This window comes from Zonotrichia albicollis, chromosome 28, assembly GCF_047830755.1.
Source record: "Zonotrichia albicollis isolate bZonAlb1 chromosome 28, bZonAlb1.hap1, whole genome shotgun sequence".
Lineage (NCBI taxonomy): Eukaryota > Metazoa > Chordata > Aves > Passeriformes > Passerellidae > Zonotrichia > Zonotrichia albicollis.
Window position 1 is genome coordinate 2,808,989 of NC_133846.1, and position 20,999 is coordinate 2,829,987.

A 20,999-nucleotide genomic window follows, 5' to 3' on the forward strand; every position below is an offset into this window, starting at 1 on the left:
ACTCTGACATAATACAAAGATGGAAAACTCCTAAACTCCTACTCCCCACTGCTGGCTGGGTCTGTGCCCAGCAGCCCACAAGGTCCTGCTGAAATATGAAATATGGCCCCAGTTCAAACTGTCTCTGCTCCCTGGGAGCATGAGCAGATTTGTTGTGCAGCAGCTGCCTGACACACTCAGGATGCTGAGAGTGCTGAAGTTTGGGCTGTGCTCCTCTGGCCTCAGGTTTGGTGCTGGGGTGGCAGCTGAAGGAGAGCTGGGATTCTCAGAGCATAGGAATGAAGTAACACCTAAATCAATCTCTGTGCTAGCTCAGTGCAAGGAAACACCACTGGGATTAGCTTCTCTGAATACGTATTTCGTTGCTAATGTACAGAATCCATCACATTTTGTTACCACCCCTCTTTAGAGCTGTCTGGCATTGCGAGTTAATGCAGCAATGAGTTCAAACAATCCCACAGCAAGGAGTAAATACCTTCCACAGCAGATGAAAGCCAAGATGCTGAAGAGCTCCCAGGTGTGCTGCAGACAGGACTGTGTGGGGCAGCAGCTCTGAGGCAGCTGGGCTCAATGTGTGACAGGAGAAGGCAGGAGCCCTGCAGATAAAGAGTCAGAGCACGTGGAGCAGCGCTTGGAGCTGGAGAGGAAACAAAACAGAGGATGTCAACACATAGGCATGACCCGGGGCAGGAATGAGAGAGCCAGGGATGAGATTTTAGGGATGGCTGTCTCACTCTCCTGCTGCTTTTTAATCCATCCACTCCATAAGGAAAGGTGCAGAAAAGGGGTTTGGTAAAGAGAGAAGGAGCTGGTACTCACATGGATTACAAACAGTGGCAAAGCCAATCTTGTTTTTCTACCACTTGAGGCATGCAGACACTAAAATACAATGAACAAATAAGGACAATAAGGCAAATAAAAGCATGGGAAGAAATAGGATCAGTTTCCCAAACATCCTGAACACACTTGTGCTTTGCAGTGGCTTACTCTGCTGCCAAGTAATCAAGATGATCTCCCAGGCTGAGCTCAGATAAACACACAGGGGAAAATGTAGGTATGGAGCGTTTTGGATGGTGTCACACACTTGCACAGAAAGCAGGCTTTAATCCTCAGCAAGTGCTGAGTACAGACATATAAAATATGAAAGCCCAGGGGTAAAAATTCCAGCAGCAGCACAGTTTACAAAGCAGCTCTGTCCCTTGATGGAAAATGAAGCAGCACTGTTGTCTGGAGAGCAGGAGCTGCAAGGTGAAACCTCCTTTGCTGTTTCCTTCCTCTGATGGTGCTCAGATGAGCCCTGGCATCAGGAGGAATATCTGAAATGTCTAAGCAATTGTAAAAACCTCATGTTTTTCTTGGTAAACGACCCTAGATGAGAGGAGACTCCTATTTCTCCTGCAAGAACTACTTGTGCTTGCAGAGAACATTACAAGATGACACTGCAATCTGATAACTCAGTGTTTCTGTGGTTGACTTTGTTTTATTTGGTGATGTTTCCAGAGTTTTTGTGGAAATCTCTACCCTGTTTCTTAGGAGGTTTTTACCCTCTCATTTCAAAACTACACCACATCTAAGAGGTTCCTGCTGTGCAGGGAAAGAAAACCCTTTTTTCCACCTCTTTGGTAACTAAATTTTTAAGCCACCAGCAAGGAGCAAAAAAACTTCAAAGCTGAAAGTTTTTCTTGCACCCAACTAAAGCATTTGCTTAGTTTAATTTAACACTAAGACTGTTACTTAATATATTTTTAATGCTATAGTGGATTACTACATCACTATTTATTTACATCTGCTCAGTTTAAAACCCACTGTATTTCACACCTCTGTAGTGGAGTGCTTAGGAATTTTTAAAAAAATTGTTTTGAACTCAATTTCAAATGGGAAAGGCAGGTGGAGTACAAGGGTTTGGGCATTACCACATCTTTACAATCTGCAGAAAAAACTCAGGCTTTGAAATGAGCAGACAGACAAATATCTGCCCAAATCTTGGAGGTCACCTCGTGTAGAGCAGGGCACAAAGTTTATGTTCAGCTGTCCAGAAAATATGGAAATATACTTCTCAAATGTGCAGGATATGTCAAAGAATACAGAAATCAAACAGCTAATGAGCAACAGCTGAATAATTGAGGTTTTTTGTACACACAATTCACCTTGGGGTATCCTGGCTTAAGGAAAAATATTAACATTTTTGTATAGTTCAAAGTATTATGCCTGTACCTTGAGAGTTATAATAAGAAGGGCACAGAATGACTGTGACTGCTCTGGGGTCAATACCTATTTCCAGCTGCAATAAAAATAAGGAATTTATATTTCTAAAGTTGTCATTTTAGGGGGTTTTGTCATGATTTTCCTATTGTAATGTAAAGTAAATCATAAGAGAGGGAATTCAATCCCTAAAGAAGGCAATTGAATTCTGTAATTCTGTAGGTCTCATGAAAGTAAAATAGATTTAAAAATGGGAAAGAATATCCTAGAAATTAAAAAAATCAACAAAAGGAAGGTGGGCAGTGGAGAAGAGGAACATTGCTACTGCTTGGCAGGAATCCTGTGTTATTCTTTGGGTTCTTCACATGCTACACAAGTAAATTCTACTGACCATAAGTGAGTGGGGAGGATCATTTTATTAAGTGTTTGTAAAACCACTCGACATTTCTGGATGGAAAAATCCTACACAAGCAAAGCAATATTCCATTCCAGTATTGATGTTTCTTCCCTATCTCAGCACTCTGAGTGAACACAAGAGCACCTCCATGTCATAAGATTTAATTTTGTAGATTTTTGTCTATATCTTTAAGGGGTTTTTTAATGGAAAAAAATCCAGCCCATCACTTTGAATTGCTGCAGCTACAGAAGTTTTTATCAGGTGCAGCCAGGCCCTCAGTTCAGCAGAACAGAGATTTTAAAGTTCTCTCAGCTCTACCCTTTGCTGCATCCTTCTGTAGTCTGACTTGCCAAGCACAGACACCCCTCAGCTTCCCTTTGGAACTTCTCAGAATTCCTGCCCTATTAAAATATCATTGAGTCATTGAAAATAGTTATAAACACACTGGAAGATTTGTAGAAGATAAAATTCCTTTTGGATGTAAATAATTAATAGAACGGGAACGTCTGAAAAGTCACGGCCATAATTTATGGCAGCTCCTTGTCCTTACATAATGTTCTCTTCCAAATTCATGATCCAGAGAAACTCTGAAGATGATGGAGGCTACCTTTGGGAATGTGATCATGATATCCCAGCTCATTTTTTTTTCTACCTCATTTTTGGAGGCACTACATTGATGCCTTACACTCCAACACATGCAGTTGCTAAAATCCCCGTGTTCAAGTTTGTTAATGCAGTTGTAGAAAAGTGAAAAAGGAGAATATAAATGAAAATTATGGGCCTGAATAAAAATGAAATGCTAGCATTGCTGCTGGGATTCAGCTGGTTCTTATTAATCAGGGTTTGGAAAAGAATCAGGATTTATATTCCCTTCTGAATAGCTGGAATAAGATCACTAGTTGGAAAGGTTTACTGGCCCTAAAGATATTGTATTTTTCTGCCTTAACTACTCTTGGCTGTAAGAGGGGATGTAACATCACAGTCTGACTGCCCTCATACTTTCTGTTCCCAGCTGAATTCCAGTTTGATTTTGGTCGTGTTGTGAAGTCTGAAATTCCAGTTCTTTCATTCCTGGTAATTTTGTATTGGAAACCTCGGGGCCAAATATAGCAAGCCAACTATTCCCAAATTAAAATCCATTTGGGAAGGGTGTAGAGGGGAGAAGGGCAGGCCATGCTCCAGCCCCAGGAAGGGCTTTGGAGTCAGTGTTTTAAGCAGCAGGAGGGAACGAGTCCTGCTGTGTTTGGACAGGGATTGTAGGGAGCAGCAATCCCATCCTGGCTGCAGCTGGCTAGGATGGAGGCATCCAACTTTATATGGATGGATTTATCCCATTTATCCTGCAGTAGTTTTCCTGTCAGTTAGTGCCTGAGATCTTTAGTCACTCCTTGGTGCCTATGAATTAGGATATATGAAACCCTGGAGTCCTATAAAAATATATATATATCCAGCTCCAAGGCAATATGGAAAGTTCCAAAGCAATCATCACATGCCAATCATTGATTTTAGGATTTGCTTTCTGGATAATAATATAGGGATGATATACAACCCTGGTATGCTCCTATAACTTACTCCTAGCCAGGATTTTTATTTCTAGCTCATTTAATTTACCAGCTTTATGCCACTGAGGTTATTGACTTCAGGAGAATCAGATTCACATGCTCCTCCAAAAGCTGTTTTCTGTCATTTATTTTCAGCTTGTCACTTGTTTTGTAAGTGATGTGTTTCCCTTCACTTTACTTAAAGAGATTTTTATCTTGACAGAGACAATTTCTTTATCTTTTATTTAACAACTGTCAGTTTGGTTTTGTTATCTGCAGCAGGATAAAGCTTTGTGCTCTGTCAGGGTGGCTCAGTGCATGTTTAACACTCACCAACAGCCAATCTGTCACAGCAAGGGCTGCATCCTGTCACAAGCCTTTGCTGGTATGGCCACCCTGACCTAAGATCATGGGGTTTTTCCCAAAGGAATCACATTTTACATGACTGTTGATGCCTCTGAATTCCCATGAGCAAGTTCTACAGGCCACAGTATCGTGATGCCAAACACAAATTTAAGAAGCAAAACAAGCAATTATATTCTTAGAAGTTTGGATTCTGTTTTACCAGGCAGGAACTTTAAAGTGAGGCTTCTAAAGGTGAGCTGTGCCTGTCCTGTGTCACCAGAGCTGTCACCTCCTGTCAGGAACCTCCAGCCGTGGCTCCAGCTGGATCTCTCCCAGCAGATGGCCTCACTCAGCACCAGATGCTCTGAGGGAATGGGGTGTCAATGAAGGTGATGGAAAGACACTTTTCATCTCTTTGGACTTCTCTACAGAGACACCAGCAGGTGAAATACTGATGGACTGGCTCAGGATGAAAGAAGGGACGAAATTAGGACCTTGCAAATAAGCCACTTCCATTACTTATACCCCAATAAATATAGAATAAACATTAAGAAGTGTTGGATTTGGTGCATCCCCACCCTACAGAATCACAGCATGGTTTGGGTTGGAAGGGACCTCAAGGATGATCTGACTGCACCCCCTGCCACAGGCAGGAATATTGGGAATATTCCACTATCCCAGGCTGTTCCAAGCCTGTCCAGCCTGGCCTTGAGCACCTCCAGGGATGGGTTGAGACTCACGGAGCAATTTCCCCTTGAGCACCCCAAATTCCCAGAGGCTCAGTGGGCTGTGAACCAGCCCTGTTATCACCTTTGCCTGGGCCTGGGCTGAGTCAGAGCTCTGGAGGCAGATGCTGGGTGCACATCCTGATGACGAGGAGGATCACGGTGACATGATGATGCTCCCTGCTGCAGGGCAGAATTTTTCTCAGTCTACTGCTCTCCCTAGAAATCCTCAAAGGAACATTTCAGTGCTGGAGGCATTTGGAAAAAAGAAAAAAAAAAAAAAAAAAAAGGAAGTGTATGAGACACAGGTAGCTTCCAGCTGGCTCTCCAGCAGTCATAAACCTCTTATTTACAGGCTGAGTCACTGCAGATATAATGGAGGAATGAAATGTTGGGTCCATTAGAGATTCCCATTTTCTTGCTCATCAGCTAAGATCAAGGCAAAGCTGTGCCTCTGACACTGCTCTTAGTCATAATGGCTTCAGGATTCCCTTCAAGGCCTCCCAGGGCTCAGAAATCTTGAGTTGCTACTGCTAAATTTTAATTCATATAACTTATATACTGGTGGAAATGTTTCCATGAGGGATGTGCCAGAGGCAGCTTCTCTTTACCAGCAACTTCAGCAGCAGCTGCCTCCCTCATTTCTCTCTCACTACCAGAAGACATGAGAGAAAATTAATTCACTACTTGTTGCTTATTTTGGTGACCTCCACGATCCCACTTGCTGCACTGACAGCCAAGCAGCTCTGTTTATTTTTTACACATCCCTAAAATATGCCAACAACTTCAAGAACGACAGAAAACAACATTCCAAATTGTATAATGCCTCGGATTACAACATTCTATGCTTATGTTTATTGACTGTGTTTATTTTTATTTAGAAAATAATTTACTTGCTGTGCTTGACTGAGACAAATAAGCATTAATTTATCTTTTCTCAGTGTAGGAGCTGCTTTAATGGCATCTGGTCAAGTGCAGTGAGAAGGCTGCAGTGACTGCTGTTCTCATTGGAAGCAATTAATTTAGTAAATATATTAAATTTTCAATCCTAATAACTCTCCAGGCAACATTCTCTGTTTGTCCATTTTCCCTCAGATTCTGTGGGTAACTTTAACAAAAGGGGAATTCCCTAAACATATTTTGTTTGGCACTTTTTGCACGTAGAGATCCTGCAAGCAAAGAGATTTTTCAAGACACAGAACCATTTGCTTTTTGATGTGATCCATTTCCCCAATCTCCAGAATTATGGAATCCTGGAATGATTGGGAGTGGAAGGGACCTTAAATCTCACCCAGTTTCATCCCTGCCATGGCAGGGACACCTTCCCCTGTCCCAGGGTGTTCCAAGCCCCATCCAGCCTGGCCTGGAACATTTCCAGGGATCCAGGGGCAGCCACAGCTGCTCTGGGCACTCCGTGCCAAAACCAGTCTGGGACTCTTTAATTCTACTCTGCATGTGCTGAGACTAAAAAAGTAAGACTGAAGTGAGTTTTTTTACCCACAGGTCTGTCATCCTGTGTACAGGTACGTCCTGAAGAAAGACTCACTTCACTAGGATATTTTATGAATGTCTGGGAGTGGTAGAACAGAGGAATAGTCTATGGATGCTGAATAACACTGCATCATTTACTGGATTCCACCACAGCCAGGAATCCGGGAAAAAGACAGTAAAAGAACTTTTAAAAAAAAGTCCTGCTGAAAATAAATGCTTTTGTGGTTAAAAACCAGCCAGTTGGAACTGAAACAATGTTTTCTTAGGGTGGCAGAACAGTTGGAAAAGTTGTTGGATTATTTTTGGCAGTGGCCAGCACATTATAGCTCTATCATTACTGGTACTCAACTCTCCAGAGTTCACTGAAAGGGTTATTACTTCACTTGTACATTCCTGCAAAAACACAGCACGCTCCATCTGTAGCATGAACCTCTGGATTCTGGAACTCTGTGTGACCTTTCTGACACACTGATAGGGGTGGAAGCAGCTCAGCTCCAAACCCTGCAACACCAGGGGCAGCCTGAGCCACAGCCCCAAGCAAGGCAGGGTGCCCAAACCACCGTGCACGTACCAGGGTGACTGCTGTGCCCTGCTCTGATGGAAACAGCCTGGGAAGGTTTCAGCTGCAGGTTTAAACATCAAGGAACTTGTACCTGGCTGTTGTAAGAGCCAAACCCAGTGGCTGCCTTTGCTGGCAGCCAGTGCTCCCACTGACAGACTGTGCAGGTGGAAAGTGAGTCCAATTCATATTTTTGCATTAGCAGCTTGTTCTCCTTAGCAAATGCACTTCAGCCTGATGCAGCAGGATTTTTGCAGTGTAGGAGTGCCTTATCCAACCCCTATTTACCTTATACAACCCCTACTTCCCTTATGAAATGGAGCAGATAAGCTATTGAATAATAAGATTAATAAAATACTATTTCTATCCCTTTCAGTGGCATGAGTTTACAACCAGAAAACGTGTTTTGCTGAGAAGGTGTCAGTGTGCTGGATTTAATTGGTGAAGAAAATAATGGTTTTCCTTTAGCTGGGGTCTGTATGACCATTCCCAATGTAGTGATTAAGACTGGAGTCATTGCTGCCCTTACAGCAGCAACATAGCAAACACCTAAATATTTGCTTTTATGTGCTTGTGAGTTTTTTATCTTCAATTCTTCTCAAATATCAGCCACAATTAGATAATGGTCTGCCAATAAATGGCAATCTGTGATTCTCCTGAATTGAATTGTAACCAGATTTGCTTCCGAGAGTAGATGTTGGGGCTGTGAGCCCTGCTTGGTGCCTGGCTGCTGTGCAGTGCCACCAGATATTGCTGCCCCTGGAAGGTGTCTGAGAGGAGTGGGAAGCAGTGGATCAATAACCATAATCTCGTAAAGGTGCTGAGTAAAGGCAGCCCTGTCTCACAAATGTGCTGCTCTGCAAAGTCTGGAACTGCTTTGGACAAGTGGAACAAGTTTCCCTTGATGCTGTGACAGGGAAAAGGCACAGCTCAGAAAGCCAGGGGGCTTTGTCCTTGTGCCCCTGCTGCCATGGGGGGATGGCACTGACAACTCTGATTTGTGGCTGATTACTGACACAAACCCTTCTGCCCTAGTGACCCACAGCACACACAGCTGGCAGGAACAGCAGGGCCCCATGGCAAGGAGCAGCCCAGCCCGGCTCAGCTCTGGATGAAATAAGGACCTTGCTGGGGGAGCAGTTCTTCGTGCAGTGCACTCACAGGTAAGCCACACTCACTGCCCCAGCAGCCTGGAGTCACCCATGGGCCAGGGGAACAGGCCCAGCCCAGAAATGAGGTCAGCACAGTGGTGTAATTTTGGCACCACAATGTCTGTGATAACCTTTGTGTTGTCATCTTATTGCAAAGCTCCCACACCTTCTCAGTGATTTCTCATGGACAGCTCCTCGCAGCACTGACTCCTTCTTCACAGCACAACCCACAAAGTCCAACCTCAACCTCTCTCCTCAACCACCTAACCCACTTTTTTGTAGAACCCATCTTCTTACTGGACACAGCTGTGGCTTGTTAAGGGCAGGCCTGTTCCTAATCTTTGGTGATTAGTACAGCTGCAGCTCCTCAGGTGTGAGATTACCTTCTGCACTATCTTTATTTTCTTACATTCTATCCCTCCACACCTTTGTGCCCAGGGTTGTTCCCATCTCACACCCATGGACCCCCAGCACTGGAACTGGCAGCTGCACATCCCCTGAAGGTTCAGGCGGCTGCACGAGGCATCCACTGGGAGCATCTCCAGAAAGCACCATCAGAGGCTCTAATAATTAATCATGGGACAAAGTTTGGCGAGAGAATCATAGAATCCCAAAATGGTTTGGGTTGGAAGGGACCTTAAAGTTCATTCTGTTCCAACCCCCTGCCATGGGCAGGGACACCCCAAACTCCCAAAAATAGCCTGTAAAACACCTCTGTGTGCCAGCAAAAGAGTTCACAACTCTCACAGCTCAAGGCACACCTATTCTTTAATGTTAACTTCTCTTGCCTGGGCTGTCATCAAGTAGAGTTCACTTTTTTAATGTGTCACTTTCTATTCTCCACTAACTCACTAATTGATAAAAAAAATTCCATTTTGAGTCCTCAGAAAAGTTACCATGTATCCCAAATATGTTCTGTCTGTGTTTGGGCCACACTCCACAGAATGATTTAGCACAAGGAGAGGAAATACAAGGCAATTAAAGAAAAAAGGCAGGCAAGGTCCTTCTGCTTTTGTGCTAATGGCCTTAAGTCAAAAATTTCAGCACAGGCAACACAAAAACCCAGGGAAGGGAGGTAAATGTAGCTGCATTTTAAAGCAGCAAATCTTGCATAGCACAAAACCAGAACCAGCTCTTTGCTGACATTGCAGCATCTCTTTTCCTATAGAAGGAAATAATAAAAAAGGGCTCTATGCATAAACACAATACACTGAGGCTGCTATTGGCATGGCTAAATTGTGCCTGGATTTTATTCTGCAAACCATTTCCATTAACATTTCTGTCGGGAAAGCTGACTCTTGAGAGATGTAATGAACCATCTGACTTCAGTTTGGTTGTGGAACAAGGGGTTACTCTCTGGAGGGTGCACAGCCAAGCTCTGAGCTACACCCAGCTCTGTTTCCTTATACAGAGGATGACGAGTGCTCCAGCACGAGCAGCACGTGGGAAAGCAGCAACCCTCAGCCTTGCTTTAAACAAATTAAAGTGCCTTTGGAACAGTGAGGATTTGCTCTGTGACAAACATTTGACTCTCCTCGTCATCATTTTGTCCCCAATGCCTCCAGCCCAGCAGTTGCACAGACAAGTGCTCACACAAACACTTTTGGCCTTTCTCTTCCTTCCTCCCCTCCAGGGCTCAGCTTCTCCTCCCTCCTCAGTCACAGCCTCACTTGGTGTCTCCTGCTGGTCCCCTGAATGTTTGCTCAGCCCGGCACAAACCTTGCTGTTTATGTCATTTCAGCTCCTGTCTGAGATAAGACACACCAGATCCTGTGGGACATCTTAGGGTTGTTCTGCATTTTCCACAGGATTATGCTCTGGCAGAGCACCCTGCTCGAGTCCTTTAGTGCTGCTTGGGATTCTAATCTGACAAAGCTCCACAGAGGGGGGGAACTGCAACCATAATTGACCCACACCCAGCAAAAACACAGAGAAATTCTGGGAAATCACAGTGGAACTGCAGAGCCTGATTCCTCTGGTACAAAACCCTGTTTGTCCAGTGGCTTTGGGGCTCCCTGCCTGCTGGCCAGCCACGGCAGAGCTCGGGGCCAGCTGAGACATGTCAGGAAAACAAGGCAAAGAGACGGGGAGGAGCCTCACTTGGGCTTTTCTGTTTATACCCTGTCTCTGCTTATTAAGTCTTTACAGAGGAAATACAATGTCTGCCCTTCACTGCAATTCCAGAGCATTTCTGAATGTCTCTCATTCCCAACATGTGGCTGAATTAGTCAGCACATGGTAGTTGCCCAACGAGGTATTGCTGCTGCTGCTCTTCCTGCATGAAATGGGTCTTAGCAAAGCTTTAGACATTTGGCTTGCATTTTTCCACACCCAAACAGATGTGCCTGTCCTCTGGATGGAAGGAGGACCAGCACTGGCACTGTATCTGTATCTGCAGGGACTTTTGGGGAGTTCTTGCTCATGGCATTCTGAAAATAAACAGGTGTTTCCCTGTCCAGAATTTCCAGTACTTTGGCCACAATGGCTGTAGCTGTGCTGTCTCTAAGCAGATGTAGTTTGGTGTCCACAGTGCTCCCATATTTGCCCTTGAATATGTAAAAATCCCATCTGCCTTTGCGACAGAGATACCTGAGCTCTTCAAGGAAGGAGCCTGGGCTTTATCTGCCCTAACTCAGTGATGTGGTGTGTCCTGAAAGGGCAGCTGGAGAGCTGGCAGCTGCTGGAGGCTGCTGAGCCAGCCTGCAGCAGGGCCTGGCCACATGGCAGGTGAGTGTGGCTGCTGAGGTGTGATAATGGCACGAGGTACGGGCTTGGTGGCCCCCACCATAGCCCCAAGGACACCTCTGCAGACAAATTTAGGGAATGGACAGCTGTTCTAGCCAAGGGACTGCTTCTGCTTTCACTCCTGTGCAGCCAAGAGACCAGCCCTGGCCAAAAAGGTTGCTGCAAAACTCACTAGAGATCTGACTCCTGGGAACATGCTGTCACCATATGGTCTCCACATTAATAACACCAAACAAGTGCTTCATAAACAGTGCTCTAACGACAAATACCAGAGGAATTAATAATAATCTAGCTATTATTTTCTAATGTTCTCGCTTTATTAAGAACACTGATGCTGTCTGAATGAGCTCTTCCGGAAGAACAACATCTGGCACTCACATGAATACCTGATGAAATCCGTATGATCCCGGGTATCTGATAAATTTATGGCCAGAACAGCAGCAGTTTGTGCCCTCCTGCCTCTCAGTAACAGTGCCCTTCTGTCTCATTCTAGGTCAGAATGTAATGTTCATGCTGTTTGACACTCTGACTGCAGTAATAGTGTCTTTCTGTGTCATTCTAGGTTAGAATGTAATGCTCATGCTGTTGTAGACTCTGCAGTAACAGTGCCCTTCTCTCTTGTTCTAGGTCAGAATGTAACACTCATTATGTTCTACACTCTGCAGTAACAGTGCCTTTATCTCTCGTTCTAGGTCATAATATAATGCCCATGCTGTTCTACACCCTGCAGTAACAGTGCCCTTCTCTCCTGGTCTAGGTTAGAATGCAACACCCACGATGTTCTACACTCTGACTGCAGTAATAGTGTCTTTCTGTGTCATTCTAGGTTAGAATGTGATGCTTATGCTGTTGTAGACTCTGCAGTAACAGTGCCCTTCTCTCTTGTTCTAGGTTATAATATAATGCCCATGCTGTTCTATGCTCTGACTGCAGTAACAGTGCCTTTATCTCTCGTTCTAGGTGATAATATAATGCCTGTGCTGTTCTAGACTCTGAGTGCAATAACAGTGCCCTTCTCTCTTGTTCTAGATTAGATTGTAACGCCCATGCTGTTCTAGACTCTGCAGTAACAGTGCCCTTCTCTTTTGTTCTAGGTTAGAATGTAACACCCATGCTCTTCTGACTGCAGTAACAGTGCCTTTCTGTCTCGTTCTAGGTCAGAACGTAATGCCCATGCTGTTCTACACTCTGACTGTAGCTTTTTTGATCGGCACACAGGCAGCTCCCAAGTCAGAGGACAATGCCCCACTGGAGTTTCCTGCAGAACATTCCCTGCTCAGCACCCGGAGCGACCGACACCGCATTGCCCAGGAGGCTCCGCAGACGTCCCACGGCCACACCGCGTGGAGCCTCGGCAGCAGAGAAGCCCTAAACATCACCGTGGACCCCAAAATCTTTCGGAAGCGGCGTTTCCGCTCTCCCCGGGTGCTGTTCAGCACGGAGCCCCCGCCGCTGGCCGGGCAGGGCCGGAATTTGGGATTTCTCAGCGGCGCGGGGGCTCTCAACAGGACTGCCAGGAGCAGGAGGAGCACGCACCCCGTGCTGCACCGCGGGGAGTTCTCGGTGTGCGACAGCGTCAGCATGTGGGTCGGGGACAAAACCACGGCCACCGACATCAAGGGCAAGGAGGTGACGGTGCTGGGCGAGGTCAACATCAACAACAACGTCTTTAAGCAGTATTTTTTCGAGACCAAGTGCAGGGACCCCAAGCCGGTGTCGGGCGGGTGCCGCGGCATCGACGCCAAGCACTGGAACTCGTACTGCACCACCACCCACACCTTCGTCAAGGCCCTGACCATGGAGGGCAAGCAGGCGGCCTGGAGGTTCATCCGCATCGACACCGCCTGCGTCTGCGTGCTCAGCAGGAAGGCGGCCAGGCCCTGAGCCCGCGCCCTCCGACCCCCCTACCTCAGCCTGTAAATTATTTTAAGTTATAAAGGACTGCATGGTATATTTATAGTTTATACAGTACAGAAAGAACCTCATTATTTATTAAACTCTTTTGGAAACCTTTGGTGTTTTGTAAGTTATTTACTGGCAGAGCTCTTTAAAATGAGTGTTTGTTTTAGTGTCATTCACCTCTACAGCTCTGGGGTGTTGAACTAGCTTTCAGCAAAAAGAAAACATTTTCCACACGGTTTTCACACGTATTGCTCTCTTCTACATGAAAATTTCCCTGCCAGTTTATTGTAGGTTTATTTTCAATTGAAAATTTTTTGTCCAAATACCAAGAGACCGAAACAGAACTTTCAAAACTTGCTTCCAGTATTATTAATTATCCATAAAGGTATTAATCATATATAATTAATCATCTTAGTGAAGTCCTGGTAGAAAAACTAATTCTTCCTTGTTGCCAGATCAATTTGTAAGTAAGAATTTATAAATTCTTTATAAGTAAGAATATTAGTGCATATTTTTAAATTGCCCACTGTTACTTTCATTGAAAACATAATCCATTCTGAATTACTTTGGAATATTTGTTTACACAAGAATAGAATCTCAAAGTATGTGCTTTTGTGTTAAAATGGTATTTTACAGCTCATTACTTCAGAACTATATCGGAATATGAGATTTCAAATGTCAATATACTTATATAAATTTAAAAAGTTCAAGTGCCTTATAATCCAAATTTGATAATTTTCTCAAGCCAGCGTTCCGGTAATGGGACCTGCCATAAGAGCAAATCTTTTCATGCATGACAGACTAAAATCCAAAAATAAATAATAAAAAAATCACTGAGGCTGTGTTTTAGCAAGGACCCAAAATAACCCTGTGCTCAAGATTTCTGCATGGCGGGGACATCGACCTCCAGAAATACCCGGCAGAGCCCCAGGCCTGCGCTGGGCGTTTCACTGCACTCTCCAAAACCTGCAGATCCTTTCCTTGTTTCCCTTGGAAGAGCAGCTGTTCTCCATTGCAGAAACTGTTTCAAAACAAATACCATCAAGGTTTTTCAGCGTGGTCCCTTCCAAATCCTAGAGGGCACAGCCACCCTCAGCTCCCCTCCTGCACGGTTCTTGCTTTAATGCAAAAAGCAGAGCTGACCTTTACTTCCTCCACGTAAGCAGCGCAGCAGGGCAGCAAAACCTCCAGAGAAAACGTGCTGGGGTAAAACAGTGCCAGTGGAATTAACCCAGGCCAGGCAAGAGGTGCTTCCTGGTGGGACAGTGCCAGTCTGTGTGACGTGGAGGGCACAGCCACCACCCCTGACCATCTCTGCTCTGCCAGTTTTCACTCCCCTCCAATAAGGTTTTATGGTGTGGGGCAGCTATGTCCCACTGAGAAAGTATGGCTCTCTCTAGAGCAACATTTTTGCAATATTTTTGCGAATAATCACTTATCTGAAAGGCTGAGGAGGAGGCAGGCTGTCCTGATCCTCCAAATAACAACTTGTTCTGGAGCAGGGGGAGGCAAGGAAATCACAGAGGTCTCAGGTGCCCTGACCCAGCAGCAGAACCCTGTCACCACCACAGGAGGATGGAGGGACATCAGTGACACACAATGTTCTGAGGCAGAGGAAAGCAGGGAATTGAGCAGGCTGTGCTCCTCAGTGCCCTTAAAGCCAAGGTGACAAATTGCTGTAGAACTGTTTTCTAAACCTGACACAATGGGACTAAAGAATGGAGCTGCTGCTCATTCAGAACTCCTAGGTTTATGGAGGCTGAGATTATTTTACCACTGACATAAGAGAACTGCAATTGAAAGTGTCTTCTGAATGCCTTTGGTAATTCCAAACATGTGTAAGACCTGGCATTTCTTCAAAAGCCCTGAAAGTGATGCCTTTCTTCCTCAGGACAGCTGGAAAGGGACTTCTGACAAGGACACTTGGTGATAGTGGGGGGTGGCTTTAAACTGAAGGAGGGCAGATTTAGATGGGATATGGGGGAGAATTTCCTCCCTGTGAGGGTGCTGAGGTCCTGGCACAGAGCAGCTGTGGCTGCCCCTGGATCCCTGGAAGTGTCCAAGGCCAGGCTGGATGTGGCTTAGTGCAACCTGGGAGAGGTGAAGGAGTCCCTGCCCATGGCAGGGGTTGGAAGGAAATGATCCTAAAGATTCTTTTCAGTCCAAACCATTCTGGGATTCCATGATAATTAAAGCAATATTGGGAGCTGCCATCCCTAATTAGCCTAAGAGGCTACACAGCAGAGCAAAGGGGGAAATCTGTTTGTTAATGTCACTTATTAGGGAGAGAAGAAAACAATTTCAGGATTTAACTGCTCAGCAAGAATTTGCTGTGTTCTGAGTGAGATCTCAGGTGATCAAACCTAACCCACAACTGCAGGAGAAAGAGTGAGAGACAGAAGGGCCAGGTGACACCACAGCTCAACTCCCACTGCTGAAACAAAAGCTGCCAAAGCACCCAAATCAGCCTCATCTGCTTTGTTTCTGCTGTATCCAAGGGCTGACAGGACCATCCATACTCAGATAATTTACTTTCACTTGTAAAAGCTGCATTAAAATCTGTATGGTGAGTCAAGACTACAGCTCAGCATGGAGAATGGAGCTGATGCCCTGCTCAGTTTTTTGTGTAAGGTGACAATAACTGAAAAACATGTGAGGAAGGATCTCTACAGACCCATTTTGTTCAGCACTAACTGCTCACTCACAGCTCTGTGCATTTCCCAGCAGTTCCTCTGGTGCCCTCAGATTTTGGAATAAGTGCTACTCACTGAGTGCTGAATTCTCTTCCCACTGTTTAAGAAAAGAAGTCTACCAGTTTTAATTATATATATATATATATATATATATATAAGTATGATAACCAACTGCTTCCCTAAAGATGGAGCATCTTCATTTCTTCTTAAAGCCCTACTTCTAAATATAAGGACTGAAAACATTTATGGCTAAGAAAAAAATAAAGCTACTTCATCTAAAAGGAGATCAACTAGAGGGACTGCTATGAAGCAGTTTGATTGGGAGAATTACATCATTGCTAATTCAAGAATCTGAAATTCACTTTAGAATCTGAGGACAGAAAAGCGAGATCTTTACATTTGAAAAGCAAATCAGATCAATCTGGTTTCACCTTTAGCCAAATGCCACATGGCTGACACCCACAATTTCAGTCCTGCTCAGTGGGTCTGACTAAGGAGTGAAGGTTGAATTTTGCCTGGAGGAAAACGGATCAATCTCTAGAGAGATGGATCATAATCAGTTTCCATCAGCCAGCGTGGGACTCATCCTCTAATCACTGCTGTAATTAGTTTGGTGGGGCTTTTTCTGAGGGGAGTGTGGGAGGTGGTAACAACCCATCTGAAACCCCACAGGTTACTCAGTCACCCCTGCTGCTGAGGGGGTGCCAAGAAATACCAGAAAGCCAAAAAGTCCATTCCAACTCCTACACCTGCAACCAGGCTGCACTTCATGGGGCCTGGGTGATTATTTTCACTTCGGTGCAATACAGACAGGAAATGTTGACACTGAAAGAGAAGAGTGGTTTACATAACAGTCCTGCTTTCTCCCGGTTTCCTTTCACCCCTTACATGACACTGCTGCTCCACTCTCTAATCCCTTGTTCAAACATGTAATTAAGCACCAGCCACACCCTTGCCAGCTCTTAGCAAGCTACACCTCAGGAGAGCAATTACAACCACTGGGGAATTTACTTGCAGGGTTTGGAATCAGTGTGTGTATGTTTTCACTTTTCTCAGTCAGTTTTCCTGAGGGATTCTGTGCCCTGGAGAAGTCAGTGTCTCTGTGCCCTACAAATGTTCTGCTGTGGCATCTCCAGCCTGATGTAAATCATCGGGCCTGACATTCAATCCTGAATCCCTTGGTCACTAAAACCATCAAGGATTGTACATTGACACTTCAATATCACCCTGCTTTGGGAAGTGAAAAGGAATCAGCAAAACCTAAGGAACACTGAATGTAGCCCAAGGCAGAACAAAATATGGAATTACCACTGAGCAGCAGTTTAATACAGAGAGAAAACACTCCAGCAGAATGCCTGGCATGGGGCTAAAACTAAGAAAATACAGAATTATCCAGTTTCTAATCTGGCCAGGAGACATCATCCATTGGTTTTAGACAGCAGAAGGGAATCCTGGCAGGACCAGTATCTCGTTAAAAAAATGGATGTTCTTTGGTTTGGTTGGTGTTAAAGAAGATCAGATCTTTCCTGTATGCCCAATTTTACAGCAGAACCCAGGCCTCAAATTACCAGATAAAATATTTAGTCCTTATCCTCACAGTGATAACTGTTCTGCAATAATTGTCTTTACTTCAACAATCTATTCAGCATTTCCTCAGTGCTCTTTGAGTTTTCATTCTTGTCCTTCTAGATTTCAAACACCAAATACTCCCCAGGGAATCAGAAATTCATCGTTTTTGGAGTGTTTCCCTAAACTCTCTGAGACATGAAGAGGAACAGTGAAGCTGCCAAGTTTTGCTGTGCACCTTTGCTGTCTGAATGATGGGGACACTGCAATCTGACAATTAAAGTGGGTGGGATGGAGTAGGAGGTTATTCTGTTGTGTTTCTGACAAACTGTTCTGGAGGAAAATTTTTTCTTCCTCTGCACCAAAAGAAAAATAAAACCAATCCAGACCTGCTCATGTCTAAGTCAGTTGTTGGGAAGGATGAAAGTTTGACAAGAAAGTCTCACAGATATGTGTGCTTAGCAGAAAGATTTTTAAATGTAGAGTCTGATGAAGGAATAGAGATGGAAGCAAGTTTTGATAGAGAAGAAAAGAATTGCTGAGCCAGTCTCACTGGATAACCAAGAAGGCAAAAGGTGTGTTGGTTAGAAGGGGTTTTTATGGCTTACAGCAAAGGATAAACCCACCCCAAACAAGAAGATGTTTTTACCAAGCAGAAAGATAGCACTGGCAAAAAAGTCAGCAAAGTTGCAAGTAGAAAAAAGGTCTCAGAATTTTCCACTGCAAGAAAACTGAGAAACAACTTCTAACTTAAACTGTGATGTACTGACTTTTAGTGACTGGAGAATAGTAACATGAATATGGTAATGATAGTAGTTATGATGGGCTATAGATAAAAGTTAAGGTATAGATTGGTTATATTGTATTAAGATGCTCAGCAAAGAAAAGTATAGAATGCATTATAACCAAAACCAAAGGGTTTCCAGGCCTGCCTGCAGCTGGAGCTGACAGCTGTGGGCACAGCTCTGTCACCCACAACCCTGGACTGCTGTGACCTCTTGGATGGAGTAAACTGAATTTTGAAGAGCTGCCTGGAGTCCTGCATCTCTCATTCAGGCTCTTACAGTCAGTGAAATGGATTTCTGCTTCAAATGTGAATGACTTTCTCTTTTGAAGCATTTCTTAGGCACACATGGCTTTTAAATAGAATATTGCCAGCACAAACCCCACCAGAGCCACTGTGCAAAGTGGTGCCTGGAGAAGGCTCCTTCTGCCTGGAAAAGGCAAGCCTGTACTGAGCACACTGACTCACGGATTGCCTCTTTTTTTATCATCCCTATTTCCATAATCCAGCACACACAGGGGGCCCTGACAGGCATTTAGCAAGATCTTGCCCCCAGGGCTGTGATCCAAGCTGATGGGCGCAGGAGTGACTCACGGGGCTGGAAAGCTCGGGGTAACCTCAGCCCAGGTGATGCTTTCAGCCCGGGATGAACACAGATGCTCGTGGCACCTCTGTGCAAAACACATCTGCTGTTGTTCCTGATCAGATGTGTCCTCTGGGGATTTTGTTCCGTTTCCCTTTTTTCCTCTTGAATCATTGGATTTGGGTGCATTCCAGTCCTACTGCACAGAGTCCAAGTCTGAGAACAAGTTAGGCTGCGGCAGGAAGGAAGGAGTGTGCACAACCCCAATTCCCTGGTGACAGGTCTATTAAGCAATAAATAATGAGCCTTTTATTACAGGTTCTAATTAGAACAGGGCTTGTCTGATTTAGGAGCTCATTCCAAAGTTCAGTTTGATCTGTTGTAGTGACATTCAAGTTCTATTTGTTTTCTTTTTGGATTGATGATGCGCAGGAAGAAAAGGGAAAGGAAAAGTGTTCGTGTCACCAGTTGCAAAGGATTGCTTTGGTTCTAGGCTCCTTACAGAGACTGGAACCCAAATTTCTAAAAACATGAGCATTCCAAGCCTTCAGACACTGTAAGATGACATTTTAAGTGGGGTGGAACATGCTGGACACAGGCAGGAGCTGCTCAACAGGGAAAATAACAAGAGAATGTGCTCAATTTGCTAGACAATGCACTATATCAAACCTATAAATGTAAAACCCAAGTTTTTATTTTGTTTTCTCACACAAGGTCCAGAATACTTTTCAGAAAGTCATGGAAAACATTTTCTTATTAAGGTAGTAAAAAGCCAAGCAGACAGATTTTGCACAAATTTTTTAAGAGCCTTTACGTCACTGACAACAATTATAAGAAATTTTAAGCCACAAATATTGTTTAGCAAACAGTAAAACTGGAGGCTTTGTTAAAAATATTCTGAATCAGAACAGCTGTAATGAGCTCAAATGAAGAAGTGAAGGTGACCAGAATGCCAAATATTGTGGAAAGTCCCTTGTCCTCCATTAACTTCTCAAGACTATAAATCAGAATAGACAAGGAGAGCAAAAAAGAGGTTTTGGAATCATATCCATAAATTTAGATGATTAGTAGCACAGGAAAAGCAGTATCTAATGGGAAAGTGCTGTTCTAAACTGGGACTGTTTACTGGGGAATGATGGAAGCCCAATCCTCTTGTTCTAGGAAGTCAAGAGTTCTTGAAGTTCCCTTTCAAATTGCGCTCCCAAAGCAGATCCCCGAAGCCAAAGACAACAAACGTGGCCAGGGTTATTGTCAGGCTGAAGCAAACAAGCCCTCAGCTGTGTGCTGCAGGAGCTGTGAGCCCAGAGAGCCCAGCCAGGCACCAGCAGCATCCCCAGAGCCCAGCAGGAGCTCCTGCAGCATTATTTGCCACAGAACTGCAGAAACCCTTCGTGCCACCAGGCCAGGAGCTGATGCAGAAAAGCCATTTCTGACTCTTCTTGCTCCACCCTGGCCACATCAGCACAGTGACCTGCACAGAATGCAGCTCATTATGCATTGAAGGGATTGATACAATTAGTGACTAATTGCTGACGTGGGAAAGTGAAAGAAAACAAACATTTGGGTTACTTGCTCTTGACATTCTTCTGTTGGAGTTTCCATGCTTCATCCATGCTGCTGCAGTAAGAGAGAGCTCAGAGCCAGGAGAATAATTTATTTAAAAATTACCAGGTGGTAATAAAGCTTCTGGGAAAAGTTAAAGGTTTTCTGTGGCAATAAAGCTTCTGGGAGAAGCTGAAGGTTTTCTGTGGCAATAAAGTTTCTGGGAGAAGCTGAAGGTTTTCTGCTGTGCCCTGAGTGCAATCAGTTACTCTGATTGCAGTTTCTACAGCCAGCACAGGGAGGAGAGCGGAACTGAAAATTAAGGTTACACATTCCAGGAGTAGCAGATCCTGTAGAAGCTCAGCACTGGTGACAAACCCCCATTTTCATACTATCATGGAATGGTTTGAGTTGAAGGGATCTTAAGGCCCATCCCACCCCCACCATGGCAGGGACACCTTCCACTATCCCAGGTTGCTCCAAGCCCTGTCCAACCTGGCCTTGGACATTTCCAGGGATCCACAGCTTCTCTGGGAATTCCATTCCAGCCCCTCACCACCCCCACAGGGAAGAATAACTTCCTAACATCTGATCTAACCTACTCTCTGTCACTTTAGAACCATCCAATTAAGTTACATCAAGAGATTTTTCTTTCTGAAAATGCAACATGGAGTCCCCAGAATCTCAAATATAACCAACCCAAAAACTTTCTTGAAAACTGCACTTGAAATACAAATTACTTCTATTTCTATGTATTAAAGACATTACAGGTC

At 44.5% G+C, this 20,999-nt stretch overlaps 1 protein-coding gene and 1 long non-coding RNA gene across 2 annotated transcripts in view; one reads left to right on the plus strand and one right to left on the minus strand.

The window, feature by feature from the left end:
• The window catches only part of NGF (nerve growth factor), a 28,485-nt gene extending 15,093 nt beyond the window's left edge, over positions 1-13,392 (plus strand). Inside the window, exons 2-3 of the mRNA XM_005495708.3 lie at positions 8,296-8,423; positions 12,313-13,392. Of these exons, the coding sequence (XP_005495765.1) occupies positions 12,324-13,040 (717 nt within the window). The 5' untranslated portion in view covers positions 8,296-8,423; positions 12,313-12,323 and the 3' untranslated portion in view covers positions 13,041-13,392. The remainder of the gene's footprint in view (positions 1-8,295; positions 8,424-12,312) is intronic.
• LOC141725244 (uncharacterized) overlaps positions 1-20,999 on the minus strand; it is a 78,805-nt gene that overhangs the window by 36,148 nt on the left and 21,658 nt on the right. Inside the window, exon 3 of the long non-coding RNA XR_012577092.1 lies at positions 476-637. This is a non-coding gene — a long non-coding RNA (uncharacterized LOC141725244). The remainder of the gene's footprint in view (positions 1-475; positions 638-20,999) is intronic.